A 16,423-nucleotide genomic window follows, 5' to 3' on the forward strand; every position below is an offset into this window, starting at 1 on the left:
GAGCCTCTGCCCATCTTTACTTCTGAGAGACTCTGCTTCTCTAAGACAAAGCTTTTATAGCTAATCATGTTACAGCCCTGATATCAATTAACTTAATTAATCACTAGATGTTCTCCCAGCTGAATCTTTTCAAAACTGCTTGCTTTTTTAGCCATTTGTTGCCCCCGTGCCAACTTTTTTGAGACCTGTAGCAGGCATTAAATTTTAAATGAGCTAATTAAGTGGATAAAAGTGTAAAATTTCTCAGTTTAAACATTTGCTACGTTATCTATGTTCTATTGTGAATAAAATATTGGCTCATGTGATTTGAAATTCCTTTAGTTTTCATTTTATTAAAATTTAAAAAACGTCCCAACTTTTCCGGAATTCGGGTTGTATTTATTTGTGTGACTGAATGCAATTTTATTACCTATAAATAAGAAGAGTGCTGTTCCCAAGAAATGATGTATTGAGTGTAATTTTATTCAGCCTCCAGTGGATGCTGCAGTATTGAGCGCTTTGCTATTTTTGCTATAATATTCTTTGTTTTGAGTTTTTGGGGAAGTTTATATTATCATTACTCTCTGTTCATGACTGGAAAGCTATTTGGAAATGTTGCACAAGTACAACCTTTTCTGAGGATGTTGCCCCTTGAAGTCTTTTCAGAAACCCTGGATAGTGCATTAACTTACTCCGCTGGTGTCACATTCAGAGGCTGACTGATCCACACTGACCTTTGGATGACTGCTAAAACACCTACTTAATGAATCATTGTAGCAAAGCAGCTTTTTTGTAATAATTATTTAAGTCATATATACACATGTGAATTATAAGACTGATAATTCAGACTGGATGAGGTGCATTCAAAGCCATGGTATCTATATTAATACTCAGAGTTGCTATGGTGCTTGGAAACCATAAACAGCTGACAGTTAAGGTTATAAACTATATTATTTGAGTGTTGTAGTATTTGATTTAACTGAATACTGGTGTCCTGTCTCATATCTGTTTCCGCCCTTTTATAAAATTAATAATAAGCAATATGAGGTTGTGCGTTACAGTGATTTGTATAGCAGTTAAAGGAATTTTAAGCAAGACACTAAGTGGAAAACACCCCTTTGTTGAGATAAAATCGCTGTAATGCATGTCCTCTCACGGCTTATTAAATGCTTTGTTAAACAACAAATACATTTTTAAAAAGTAACTTCACCCAAGATAGGCTAAACAATTTCATATTTAGAAGACATTTAGAAAGCAATCAAACACTGTAATTTCTTTCTTTCTTTTTTATTTACCAGTGCAAAATGTTTTAATACAGTGATTATGCATGGCTTTTATATTTAGCAATGTAGAAGATAAGAATGCTTATCTCAGCAGTCATTGCTGGACAGGAACAGCTGCTAGTGAACAAATCAAGGGCCCAAGCAATGCCTCTCTTTGTGTAACTAAAAACTCCTATACAGCTATATATACTTTTTTACATAATCATATAAAAGATTTGTGTCCAGCCAGATCTGTGTATTTTTTCACTGACCTAATGCCAGTGGTACTTAACTTACTGGAGTTTATATATACATCTGTATGAATAAATAGGTTTATGTTCTGCAGCTAGATTTAGCATAAAGACACTCTCTCACACTTAGTATTTAGAGGCCAAGTTTGAGGGCTTCCTACCTCTGCATCCTCTGTTTCTTTCACACTAGTCAGTATATATGGGTCTGGTCTCTCTATATTAGTCTGGAATCTATGAAATGCCAAATCCCACTGCTAGCAATCTCAACATGTCCAAGCAAGTGAGCGGACCATACTTTACACCACTAATGCAGAGGTGTCAAGCTCATTTTAGGTCACAGGCCCAATTGGACTAAGCATCTTTTCATCCAAGTTGTTTTTTTATTTATTTATTTTTATTTAATAAACCTTGGTGAACCCATAGAGGGTGCTCACACAATTCATACTTGCACATCTAGGATTAATTATTGGTTTAAAACGTAATGTGGAATGGAGGCCTTTAGATAATGTATATTGTACATAAAGGAATTAAGGAATATTAATGAATCAACATTGACCAAAAGAGAAAACCACTAATATAGTATGTATATAGGATGTCTAATAATTATTCAGTGATGATTAAGAAAACGTACAGATCCAGTTTCAAGTGAAAAGTACGAGACGTAGACTGAGTGCCGCAATTTGTTGGAAAAAAGGTTTCTGTTACTGTAACACAAATAAACGAGTTCATCCATCTTGCTGTAAAAAAGTCGAATATAATTAATCTATCATACAGATATAATAAATGTTTGGGAATGTTTTCATCATAATGAAATTTTTGAAATTAGATTAGACTTCTCCACCGGCTGTATGTTTTCGAACTGCGGACCATATGTTTGACACCCCTGCCCAAAGGGATTCTGTAAACCCATATATCTCCGAGCAAGTGTTAGATTGCTATTCACTTTGGCCAAATGTCTGTTGTTTAGTGTAATCTATAACATATGTTTCAGTTCTAGAAAATGGAGGTCAAGGGACAGCGAGTGCTGCGATTCCCATCACTGAATGTTTGGCAGAGGAATTGTAGTGTAAGTGTGCACAGTGCATTGTGTGACTCATTTACAATGCACTGAACAATAGGAATCCTAATCAAAAGATTTGCAGCTAATTATCAGAGCAAACAGAGCAGTGTAGAGAGTGTACCCTCAGGAATGGCTGAGTTTGATCTGTGTGTGTTTGGGCATATCAGTGAATCAATCTCTTCTGCATCCCGGCCAATCTAAACACAGATAAGTAGAAAGTTGAGTTTTCTTCTTCTTAACTTCGATGTGGGGTAATTGAGCACGTTGGATCTGGTGGGACTGGTGTTCCTGTGCTGTGTGGAGCGGAGTGTAGTCCCATGGGAGCCGGGTGAGAGGCTCCAGCATCGGGGCCTCCATTGTTTATACTGATGGATTCCAGATGCTGGCAGAGGGAGCCAGGGGCCTATGCCAAAAAACCAGGAAGCAGTCCAGAGCTATCTGGAATACTTGGAAAACATTGCTTAGCATTGTAATAACCTAGAAAAGAAAGAAAGAGCCCAAATCTGCGCTGAATTTTCAAAGTGATTATCAGTGACCACTAGACATGTGTTGGTTTCACAATTCAAAATAGTTGTTTCAAGGAATATTTAAGGTTCAGGGATATTTGCTTCAGAGAATAATGTTAGCATCTAGTTGTTTAACTACAAACCTGTTTGAATTTCAATATCGCTGTAGTTCTGGTGTTGTGTTTTGGTGAGCAGTGCTTTACAAAAAGTTTCAATTTGTTCAAGTAGCAACAAATATTTTCTTCTTTATTGTGATGCATATCTGTGTGAAATGGATTATCAAACATCCACTGTCATGTCAGTGGAAGATTATGGCGAGTTTCTTAATAAAAATACGAAAAAAGTTTTTAAAGTAAGATTGTGTGTTTACAACATTTAATTTTCTTTTCCTGTCAACTTTAACTTATATAATGAACAAAATAGATACAGTTATAATACTATTATTCATTATTAATAATTAGTTTTATGTTATACAAAGCTTATTTTATAGTTACAAATGCTAAAAATGTATTAAATAATATGTAACAAAATTAATGAATACGTTTAAAGTATTGTTCACTGTTAGTTGACCCCTAAAGCACTAATTCAAGTATTTTAATAAATTGAACCTTAATGTAAACATGGGGACCGGGGACATTGTTAATAACTAGTTCTTGTTGTTAGCAGCTTAGCAGCTTCCGTCCCTTCCTCTTTATGAACACAGATCAGGTATGAGCTACTTTAGACTCTCCAAAGCCAATCATCAATAAAAAACGTCCATGCTGACCTCAGGTCAGTAACTAAAGCAATAACATGTCAACCTCAACTTTTCTTGCTTTCTGGTCTCTCCCTAAATTCTGTCAGTGACTCTGCGTGATTGGATTGTTTTTCCTAACACTGAAGCATTGTGAGCTAAGAGATTTATCATTAAACAGCACACCTGTTCCCTCTTGTCAGTCTCTGCGATGCTGGCCTTGCCTTTCTGGCGTAAAAAGGGACAGCTGCACCCACAAGAAAAGGAGACGGAGAGACCCAGGAAAACACTAGCCTCATTTAGCCACGCTAGTGGGCATTAATAAATAACACCAGCGTGCACCTGACTAGAATGCTTGCTCAAGTCCGGCCGTTCGCGGAGCACTCCGGATATCGCACACAGACGCAGCTGATGAGCTCGACACTATCATTCTTGTGTGTGGGACTCTGGGAGAGGACATCTGCAGGCTCTGTCTTGGCCTTGGCTGAATCTCCTCATCCAGGCCAGATAGAGCTCCACTTGATCCATTCTCACATTGTGATGCTAATGACTTAGAGCTCTGTAACATGTGTTCGTACATTCGTGTCTGTTTACATGTACTAAGCAATAAGATGACACTTATTTATTTTAAGTATTTGGACACTTTAAATGTCTGAATATCATCTATAAAAATAAATACATTTATTTTAAAAATGTATTTAAAAATGTAAATGTGATTGTGCCAGCGGTTCCTGTGTTGTGATTCAACACCAGCTGAGCGCACGTTACCCTCCTGGAAACGCGATTGGGCTAGTTTTTGGACTAGTTTTGAGAAGCCAGTGGGCAGGATTTGTTTTGAAAACCTGGCAATCCTGATCTGAACGCACATGCTGGAGATGTACTTCTAATCACAGAACGCCTTTAATGACTAGATGAACATGAAAATCGCATTTGATTTTTTGCACAGCCCTAACATCTAGTTAACAAAGCTGAACAGCATTGCCCTTTGTGTAACACAAATACAACTCTTCCTCTTCTCCGTCGGAGCGCAACAAGACCACGCTCCCTTTTTTGTGTATTCCTGTGGGCGGAGGTTAGTCAAAAAACTGTTTTAGTGACGTCATTACTGCAGAAAGTAGAGGGATGTAGTCCAAACTGGTCGTTCGTTGTCTGTTAAATAAAATATCTCACTTGGCATTGAACTTTGAGCTTTAGAATTTTACAGATATTATTTATACTCTAACAACAACATTACACAGTAACTAAAGTTTGAAACATGGGATCACGAAGAACAGGACCTTTAATATAATAATTTAATATGTTGTTAACTAATGCAAAAACTTTTATGCAGTTAAAGTGTGGCTTAATTGTTCAAATGTTTTTTGCAGGCCACCTTACATTTGTTTGTGTGTACTGTATGTAGGAAAATATTCTATTAGTGTTTTTCGAGTTCAGTGAGTTCATGTTTAATTAAATCAGACACATCTTAGGTGATATTTGCAAGAAGCATGAACTGGAAGGTTTCATGATTAGTGACTTTTATTTACTGTGTTGGTCTAAGCTTGAAAAAAAAAAAGTTTTTGGATTTTTGTAATCTCCTGTTGATTCTCTGTCCCAAGAGTTGACATGCATTTCCTTGCAAAACCAAACTTCAGCGGCCTGGGCCAAAGAATGTTTTTTTTTTCTTCAGTTACCACCAAGAATTCTCTTAAACTGCATAGTCACCCTTCCAAGAATTCCTCCATTTTGCAGACAGACAAATAACAGAAAAAAAAAGTAAAATGTGGTGAATTATAATTGAAGTTGTGACCTCTGTAGATCTACCGTTCCTTCTCAGATAGATGGCAAGACCCTGTAGCACCCCCTTAAAATTCTTTGGAGAATGTTTTGAAAGATGTCATCAGATGACTTTCAGATTCTTTATTAATTTAAAAGTAAATTTGAATTTTTAAAGGCCAACTGAAATACAATATATGTCCATTACCTGTCAGATTTCTTTTATTAACTTAAACCATTTATTTATCTTTTTATTGATTGATTTATTGCACTGTAGCAGGCACTGTACTGTATAAAAATGATTGGTTATTTTTGTAGCAGTGAGCAGAGATCCAGATTTGTGTATGTTTACTTACTTTAAAAAGGGAATTTAAAGTCTGTTTCGAAAGTGATTTATAAGTGTACTGCTCTTTTTTTTTTACTCTCCCTGATCAAACCCCTCATAACATTTCCTCTCCTATCTCTAACTTTTCTCCTCTGACACACTTTTGTTAATATAGTCTTAATTTAATTAAAAACAGAGGGCTGATCTGAAAAGGGACTTTTAGAGTTTCTCATGTTATACCAGTGTGGAACCCATCTGCTTCTGATTTCCTTCCCCCTTCAGTCCTGTAGGGCTTGAATGGAGGAACATCTCCAGCTGTGAATGATGACTGCCGTGCTGTGGTATTTGTCCTGTTGTGGTGAGGTTGGCTCTGCTGCTGGACAGTCAGATTCACCCCCTCTTTCAATCTCCATAGGGAACACAGCTGGAGGGATGGTGAAAGGAGATGATCGATCTGATATCCCTTCTCCATAAGTGTTTACAGTCACTGGATACTTCAATCTCTTCACTGTCCAAAGCATTCAGAAAGCTCAGAAATTTTCTGCTTAGTCCTCAAAGTGTGATCTGCTGTCATTTAAGGCTGCTAGGATAAACAATGTGAGGGTCTTTGGAACAAGATTCACCTTATTACTGAGTGTTGACAGAGTTTTGTGTGTACATGTTTATGGCGAGTTGCTGTTTTTATCTATTTTTACTCCCTCGAACAGCTGGATATTGTGGGCCCTTTCTTCAAAAACCCTCTTAAAGCGAATGCATATTGCTTCTGAAGTAAACATTGACTTGCGGCAGGATGGAAGAGACATATCAAACATCAGCTATTCACTCAGTGTTGCGCTTATTGATTCCCTTTCCTGTCTTTAAGATGTGTTTTCATTGGACAAACATCCAGATTGATTTACACAAACCTGGTTTGTCCATTAAGCTCAGGCTGGGTTAAAATGGTCACATTACTTATAGAGAAATGCACTGGATAAACACAAATCTGCAACACACAGGCTTTGATCAGGATGCGTTTCGACTGTGGTGTTACTGTAAACGCCATTCGTTTGTCATTTCCCTGGTGGTGACTGTAGAGCATACTCTTCTTTGCTTTATTTCCTCTGAGATTGTTGCATTTGGAAAATTATAAGTGTTTTGTTTTGAGCAATTGTTTATTTTGTGGGAGAAGTATTCTCAGAGCTAAAACAATAGGATAATAAATTTTGGGTTCTTGTGTTTGTGGATTTCTGATCTGGTGGTTAGTGCAAGACTAATATTTTTCAAGTGACCAACAAATATTTTATTTTCTCTCATTTATTTAAAGAAAAAAAAGTATTTTTATTTCAATTTTATTTAACAATACATTACGTTTGTTTGTTTTATTCCTTTTCCATTCCTGCTCTTGAAAGCTTATCTTTTCTATGAGCTACAGAATGTCTAAATGTCAAATTTACCAGGTTTCCTTCACCCAGTGTAGCTCTATTGGTCTAAAATCTATTAAAAACACAACCAAAATAGGTCAGACTGCTGTAAACAGAATATCATGTGTGTCCTCTGGCACTTGCCCAGAGACCTCTGCTGTGCTGGATATATAGAGTCTTTTTCTCATCAACTCTTTCTCGTAGAGATGCCTTAACTTGCGAGGGTCTGTCCAGTCTTGTCCAGTTGCGATTCGAGGAGATCCGCCCATGCGTGCTTGGTTGTATAGTGTTTGTTTATCATGCAAAGTGACCCAGGTTTATACTCCAACCCCACACACACACACACACACACACACAAACACTCTCTCTCTCTACTTGTTAAAAGATTGGAATTTTTTTGAATGTTGCAGAAAGGGATCTCTCATGCTCACCAAGGCTGCACTTGTTTACTTCAACATATGAATATTGTGAAATATTATTACAATTTAAAAGAACTGTTTTCTGTTGAATATATTTTAGAAAGTAATTTATTCCTGTGATGGCAAAGCTGATTTTTCAGCAGACATTATTTTTTAGTTTTCAGTGTCACATGATCCTAATGCTTATTTGGTGCTTAATGACAAGAAATAAAAAATAAAGTGAAATTGTAATAATATTTCCCAATATCACTCTGACATGATATGAAGCATTAACTCTATCCATTCATGAATTAATACTTTTCTCAAAAACATGAGGCAACTAAGCCTAGGGTTGTGGGTTCGAATCTCAGGCTGGCAATACCACGACTTAGGTGCCCTTGAGCAAGGCATTGAACCCCCAACTGCTCCCCGGGCACCGCAGCATAAATGGCTGCCCACTGCTCCGGGTGTGTGTTCAGTGTCTGTGTGTGTTCACTGCTCTGTGTGTGTGCAGTTTGGATGGGTTAAATGCAGAGCACGAATTCTGAGTATGGGTCACCATACTTGGCTGAATGTCGTCACTTTAAAAATGTTTGAAGGAAACCAGTGACGGAAAGCAGTGGTTCTGGTTTCTTTGCCTATTTTCCAATTTAGGACCTCACCCACACCAGACCACCAACATTACAATAGCGTAGGGACTGGCACCATCATAGGGATAGCCTTGCGTCAGACTTTCTGTGAAGTTGAAAGTATCACCAAAGCAACAGCCACAACCATCATGGTTTCCAGCTGTTGTTGACAGTTCTGTTGACAGTGCTTGACTCATGGTGTTTAAGGTTGGGGAGGAGAGCCTTTTGCATGCAGTGTGTCAGTTGGCCAGTTGGCTCTGGGTGGATGGGAGCAGATGCTAATAAATGATATCACTTATTTTTTGCTCATATGGGACCTGGAACTCTTATTTCCAAATCCTCTCACCAGTAAAGCAGCTTTAGGACTCTCTATCCCCTTAAAAGTGTGGAAGAAACACTCAGTAGCCAATGATTTGCTATGCAAGATTATACATGGTTGAATGCATGGATTCACATCCTAAATCCTGTTTAGTGTCACAGAAATTTGGTAAAAATCAAAGGCACTCATGTGCTCATAATGCACTACTACTAGGCACTTTTCTGTTCTCTTTTAGTAGAGTTGAGTCAAAAAGGAAGCAGAAAGCATGTAATAATGTACACTCTATGACCAGAAAGCATACTGAAACCACACCGCAATTATTTGTTGAGGTTTGAATTCACTTGCATAATTAAAATCATTAGAATTCCCCATATACAGAGTTCTCAAATTTGTGTAGTGGTTTGGAGTCTGAACTCTCCAGCAGACATAGTAACTTGTTTAGTTTAGAAAGATGAAAAATAAATAAAAAGTAAATAAAAATAACAGCATCACATTTCAAGTCAGCAGCTCTCTGTAAGTATCAACATTTTGTTTAGATGTTTTTTCTGTGTTTTTGCAGTGCAGCGTAGAATCAGTTGTGACAGGGTTTGACAGACTCGAGTTAAGCAATTATGTGTTTGGTTTGGACAAACCTAGACCAAATTTATGTTTGTGATGCTCAAATGAAAAACATGGTCTTTTCTTTTGCTGTTGTAAAGGCCTAGATATTGGTTTCAGCACTGACTTACTTGGTTGAAACTTCTCCCATAATAAAGTTATTGGGAGAAAGTTTTCTGCTGTAAAAAAAGGCCGGTCCTGTAGATTGTAGCAATTAGTCATTTCTCTTGCTCACTATGTTTGCTAAAGGATTTTTTGGCCATAACATGAGATTAATTGTCAGCTGATCGGTATCAGCTAGAATTTAAGAAAAATTTAAAAGCTGCTTATTTCCATACAACAAAACTGCATGATGCTCACCAGCTGTTAAATTTATTTATTTATTTATTTTTTAAAGAACAGTATTGTCTTGTTTTCCAATAACATAAACTATTGTGTGCAATACTTTACTTATTTGCATGAAATTTGGTGAGTCACAAATGTATACAAATTTTCCACGATGCACAGAAGCTTCAAATTGTTTTGGAGCTGCGCTAATTCTGATCGGATGAATGTAGATTCTGAGCTGAACTCTCATTAATCAGACGCTGTCTCTGACATGTCTTCTCAGGCAAGACCCAAAGGTGAAGGACTGACTCCATACCAAGGCAAGAAGAGATGCTTCGGTGAATACAAGTGCCCTAAGTGCAAGAGGAAGTGGATGAGTGGAAACTCCTGGGCTAACATGGGACAGGAATGCATCAAATGCCATATCAATGTTTATCCTCATAAACAGGTACAGTATCCGTCTTTTAACAGCTCATATAATGTGACACTGTATTGCTAAAATACTACATGCAAGATTTTCTAATCTGTCAGTAAACTGCGTAAGCACATATGGTGTAATCTTCCAAGAAGTTCTTATGGATGGGGCCCAGCAGGTACCCTTGAAACCTGAGACTCCAAATACCTCTTCAACTTAAGAAGGGGTCATTTTTCAGGAAGTCACTGAACACTGAACTCATCTACACTGTGAAATGTGGCAACCTATAAATGTTATCTAAAAAAAAAAAATCTGTATTTGGACTGATTTGTTGATTTTTAGGTTATTATTTTGTAGTGTAGACAATAAGACAAGAACTAAAGCATTAATGTAATTATTCTTAAATGATGTCTGTAAACTTGCTGGTGTAGGCACTACATGGTTCTAGGCAGGTAACCGTGCAAATGGATATGTTTTCGCACCTCTAGGGAGGGAAGCATTCATTGCAATTATCTTCCTCACAAGCACTTTTGCATCCAAATGCATTAGCAGCCATCATACTGAACAGACCAGATGTTGAAAAAGCCAACTCTTCCACAGGACAGAGTATTATGGTTAATACCCTTCTGACAAGTAAATTCTTTAGCTTTCAGTCTCACCTACTTAACATGTTTCCTGCAGTAAGCATGTGAGATGTGCAGCGCACTGCAATATACATCAAAAAGCCTTTAAGGGTTTACAGCTGGCCTTCTTTCCCTGTAACCCAAGCAAACATATGACATTTTCTGTTTTCTCAATACCTTAGATTGAAGTATTTTATACCTCCAGCCGCTCCCAATGGACGATCAAGTGAAAGTATCTCAGTTGTGCCAATGCCACACTGCTGCATAAAATATCAAGGCCTGAACCAGAATGTGCTCGAGAAACAGGCGTCCGAAGGTCCCTGCTTTTATCATTCTCATATTTAACGACATGCACAGGAAACACGGCTGACATCTTTACAGTATGAGAGCAGACATGGAACAGAGATATTATATAAAGTCCTCCCAAGCTTTTTTTCCAAGATTGCCAGGAATTCATTCTTCTTATTAAGAGCAACAATCTACAGTTGAAAATGTATTAATTCACAGAGGTATTAGACATTTCCTCTTATTATCATTCGGCTTTCAAGCAAACACTCCCTCGAGTTACAGCGCTGTCTCCTCCCAATGGTCCATCGTAACCTGGTTTTCCGTAATTCACGGAGCGCAACTGAAACGTACAGGAAAGAATAACAAGATTGTAAAACGATCTTCCAAAAGCAATGGGTGGGAAAACAAAGTAACAAAGTATTATTTGTGATCAACAGCCAAAAAGATTTGGCCCGTGCACATTCTGTGTCTTTTGTGTCACGTCCAAGACAAAGTTTTGCTATAGAGTCTTCCCTCCCTGGTTGCTGTCTTGAGTGATGAAATCCTGTAGGCATGTAAACTTGCTCAGAACCCTCTTGTATATTAATCTATGCAAAATTTTTGAGGAAAAAAAAAGTTTTAATAACAAAACATGTACTTCTGGCAGTGACTGCAAACACAACAAGGACGAATTGGCTCTTGATAGCCATCCTAAACAAATCTCTGACACACCCCAGCAGTTAGTACATTGTGGTTTGAGACTTGAACCTATGACATCCTGATACTTCTTCTCCAAAACCATATCTCCAGAGTCTAGCCAAGCGCTAAAAGAGATCTTCAGTTGTAACCTGACATGCGCTCAAAGTGTGATTCACATGTTCTGTTCCTCTCAGCGTCCTTTAGAGAAACCCGATGGCCTGGATGTTTCCGATCAGAGCAAGGAACACCCGCAGCATCTGTGCGAGAAGTGCAAAGTCCTGGGCTACTACTGCCGCCGTGTGCAATAAGGAAGATCCCGAGGTCGTCTCCACCCTTTTCCATCGCTTAACCTACCAAGTGCTCCAAGAAAAAGTGAAAAGTGCCAAAATATTCATGTAAATATCTCTATCACTAGTAACGGCTTTGTCTATAAAGCAATATGTGATGCATTTATTGTGTATAATGGACAAATGAATATGGTTGGGGCAGTATTTCTATCTGTATGGGACGCAGTGGATTACCTCACCATTGCGTCTCCTGATTGTGTGTTTACAGACTCTCCCTTCATTCTCCCTGCCAAGTGAACTATAAGGATGTGCCAAGCACTAAAGGTGTCATGTTAGTTTGCTCAAACAAGGGCCCAGTGTGCCTTTGCAGAGTTTTTGGGTCAATAGCACATCATATTAACTGTGAATTAACAGAGGGACAATGGACTTTCCGTCCCTAGCTTTTGTGTGACATATTTATTTATGTTTGTATATCGTTTCACAGTGCAATTGAATTAACTAAACTGGGATAATTTCATCTGTGTTTGTATCTGGACAGGTATTGTCTAACCCCACCTCTTGCCATTAGAAACTACTGTAGAATAGAACTTTCTAATGCTTCGGATTAGTGCGTCAGGTAGTTTATATCTTTCACGTACACGCTTTGAATTGCCAAATGTGAGATATTTTTGTCAAGTTGGCTAAGTGCAGCCCTGGAGGCACCCATAACATTTGAACTGATTTGTTGGAAACTATGCAAAACCATTGCAGCTAATGCAGAGTCATCAGTTCCTTTACATTGCTGCGCAGTCAAATGAAGTGTGTGGATGATCAAAACAAAGCCGAAAGGCTAGCTGATCGTCACCGTCCTTTGAAATGTGATTACGTATGTTGTCAATTGTTGCCAGAGAACTGCTTCAAACGTCTTACAAACCTATGTAAAGCTGAGGTGTTTTTTTACAGGGGTCAAAATGTGAGCTTTTCAGTACATATGCTAGCATTTAAAAACATAACGCCTGTTCTTCACTGAGATATTTGCCTCAGGATAAAGAGTGTGTTTTAATGACACATCTCCGATGACATACTGTGCAGGTGTCTTATACAAACACTGCTCAAGAAAATGTCATTAATTAATTTCACTATTATGCAACACATTCATTTTTAACTTCAAAATGAGTCATTCACATCCTTCACTCTCAAAAATAAAAGTTCCAAAAGAGCTTTTTTCCACAGCAATGCCATAAAAGAATGATTTTGGGTTCGGAGAAGAACCTTACAGTGAACAGTTTGTTGGAACCATTTTTCCTTAGTGTGAAGAACATTTTAATAACATCAAGTGTTCAGTTTGGCCCTTGCACTAAAATACGTTTCATTAAAAAAAACTGCCACTGTTTACACAATCATTCTGATCGTATTTCAGAATTAAATCCTTAATTTTAAACATCTTTATTGCCCAACCCATATCGACAGATTTATGTGTTATCTACAAACGCACCTGATTAATTACACCATTTAAACTGTTATTTTTGGGAAGCATTTTCTATTTGACTGGACAAATATATGGTTGTAAAAGGAAAAGAAGGACAGAGTAAGTAATACTGAAGAGTTTTTATGAGATGTAATGAGAAAACACTTTGGGTACATTTGATTGATCAGGAGACAATTATTGTTGAGAGCATTATGATGGGAGGGTGTTAATATTTGGATGGAAATAAGCGTGTACAGGATCTCATCTATGTGCTGTTACCTCTTGTTATGGCTCACACAAAGTACTAATTGATCATATTTGAGTGTGACCCAGGATCATTGAACAATAATTGTAGTTTTACGTGTTCCAGTGGGAAGTCATAGACAGATACTGTGAGAAATGGCATCATCGCGTTGTTAACCCTAGATGTACATAAGAAGTTAAATGCATTTACATGGCAAATACAATGTGTATAATAGTTTAATTATCTTTGGAGTCAACAAATTGTCTGTTGAATATTAGTTCATGTTTCATTTATTGGGATAAACTCAGATGAAGATATGAATTGGAAACGTCTAGTGCCTTAACACATTTTGGTTATGAAAAGTTTTTTTTTTTGCCAAGAAATGCTATGTATGATGTTGAGGAATAAAAGAGCCGATTAGATGTCTGAAAATGTTAACCGGCTATTTTTAGTTTAGTTAAAAAAATGGGTTGGAGTTTCTGATGGGAAATTCAAGGAGTATAAACTGCCAGGGAGTCAATCATTAGATAACTGTTAAATAAAAAGCAAGCCTGTTTCTGTGAGTCTCTTCTTTGTTCTTTGGACGTCGTCATTTTTCTGAGACCCTTTATTTCTTAGTAACTGTGTTTTTCTGGAGTTGCTAATGGCTTTGCTGTGCGTACATTCTTACACGCCAAGATTTTCTTCAGGCTTCATTTAGGTTGGAATGAATTACTTTGCTTTTGATAAACATCATAATGAATGGCGTAATGAAAATACCCAGTAAAATAAACTATTACTGTGGATTCATCATAATCCTTGCTTATCACCCATAGCTGGTAGTCTACACAGTGATTTCCTTGCATCTTTGGGATCAATTCAAGTTCTGTACACTTTAACAGATGACCGAATGCACCACTAGATCGAGGTCTTGTTATTAAAATTTGCTTTATTATAGCAAAATACTTGCATTGCACTACATACATGACTAAACGATAACAGCCCTGAGTTTTGTAAATGTTGAAGGCAGATTTACATAATTGAGCTTGCCTTGATTTCTGCTATATTGAATGAAAGACCGAGCTTGTGGTATTGACAGTGTACATGCATTTAACATTATACAAAGTGCTTTATGCGCATGTGTTTTTGTCTTGAAATACATATACTTGACTTTTATAGCTCACTTTCAATATAAACTTGTTATTTTCTATTAAAGGTATGTGTATTTTGGAAACAATATAGATAATTTAGATTTTGGAGCAATTTGATATCCAGACATGATTTTGTTGTTTTCCCTTACAAAGATACTAGTATGTGTTTTGTGTATATATTCGATTACCATTATTATCAAGTTAGCAATTTCAAAATGTTATGATGCAATATTAAAACTTTGTATGTGAAAAAGGGCAAAATGCTGAGATGCAAAAGAGCTGTTAGTTTTTTTCTTTCCTTTGATGTTTTACGATAATCTTTGCTTATATTCTACAGAAATATTTATGGAAGGATTTTGGTCTTTTTTTATTTCTACAATTCAGTTTTTTTTTGTTGTTTTTTTGTATAAAAGATGCAACCGAAGCTACTCTATGAAGAAAATATTGATGACTACATAGAATATTATTCAAAAGTTGGTACATAATGATTATGCCCTTACAAGCCATTTATTTGTTTTGTTTTTTATTCTAGATGTTATTGGTATATAGTAACCTTACCTGTTAGGAGTATTGATGTGCTTCAGTGTTGTTTATAATCTTTGTGTGTCTGCTATACAGCATGAATGTTTTGATTTGCATTTATAGGAAACCTTCTAAAATTACAGCGGTTTTGATCATAACAGAGACTGACTCATACTGTAAGTCATAGGGCTTTTTTTACTGAGGTGTTTATAGACGCAAAACAGTGGCAAAAAGATATGACTAACTCCAGTCATTGACATTGACCATTTACATGGTCAAAATGTGTTAGTGTATCAAGCCCATACTGTATGAAACTGTGAGCTCTAGTTAGCCGTCTCCAGTTACTGCCAAGTCCAGGAATAATGTTGAAATATTTTTCTTCATATGTAAAAATGGAAAATAATCGGACTATTTTTCAAATGTCTTTGGGATTGAAGTTTGCATGTGCATGTTTTTTTTTTAATGATTCAGATTCATCATTTGTGCAATGTATTCTTATTAAATATTAATATGTTTAATTCTTACCAAGACATATTTTGTAGAATACACCTCTCTAATTTCTAGTCATAAATAAATGCCTCTATTTACTCATAGGATTTTCATTAATAGATTTCCTGAATGTACTGATTTAACACTCATGTTTGTAATGTCTGTAAAATATTTGTCGTCATATTGGAGTGGACCGAGCAACAGAAAGTGTTAATGAGGGAATCTGCTAGAATGCGAGACGAGATGAAATCTGTTGCTCTGTGTCCATGAAACGGCATTCCGATATGTGCCTTATTTGTTAGTTAGGAAAACTGAAGACTGTGCTTTTAGGAGTTTGTTCAATTAAAACATTGACTAAGTGAATCATGACTCTGTTTCTTTTCTTTTTTTTTTTTTGTAATAGCACTGAATGATATATATATATATCTGTACAATCTGTGCCAAATATACGTAGCTTGTTTGTGGATTTCAACATGTTCTTTGGCCCGTGTCTGGGTGTGGGGAAATTGTGTCCATTTTAAATCAGTCATGCTGAAGGCAGTATGGACTGATTAATTATTTAGAAATGGTCCTTGGGAATGATGCTTGTGTAATTGAAAACCATAGTCTAAAGCCTTGGGGAACAGTTGTCATTCTGACATCCCATTCATTTACTGTCGAATAGCCCAAAGAGCGTTTCTTTTAGTTCAGCGTTCACCTAGTCTTTGCAACAGCACATGTTTGAAGACACAGATGTGTATTTTTTAACTGGACATAATT

The 16,423-nt window shown here is 36.9% G+C and overlaps 1 protein-coding gene across 1 annotated transcript in view; it reads left to right on the forward strand.

The window, feature by feature from the left end:
- LOC132111129 (zinc finger CCHC domain-containing protein 24) overlaps nt 1-12,638 on the forward strand; it is a 29,586-nt gene extending 16,948 nt beyond the window's left edge. The window contains exons 3-4 of the mRNA XM_059518297.1: nt 9,825-9,989; nt 11,740-12,638. Of these exons, the coding sequence (XP_059374280.1) occupies nt 9,825-9,989; nt 11,740-11,853 (279 nt within the window). The 3' untranslated portion in view covers nt 11,854-12,638. The remainder of the gene's footprint in view (nt 1-9,824; nt 9,990-11,739) is intronic.
- Nucleotides 12,639-16,423: the final 3,785 nt, after the last annotated feature.

This window comes from Carassius carassius, chromosome 30, assembly GCF_963082965.1.
Source record: "Carassius carassius chromosome 30, fCarCar2.1, whole genome shotgun sequence".
In the NCBI taxonomy this organism is placed as follows: Eukaryota; Metazoa; Chordata; class Actinopteri; order Cypriniformes; family Cyprinidae; genus Carassius; species Carassius carassius.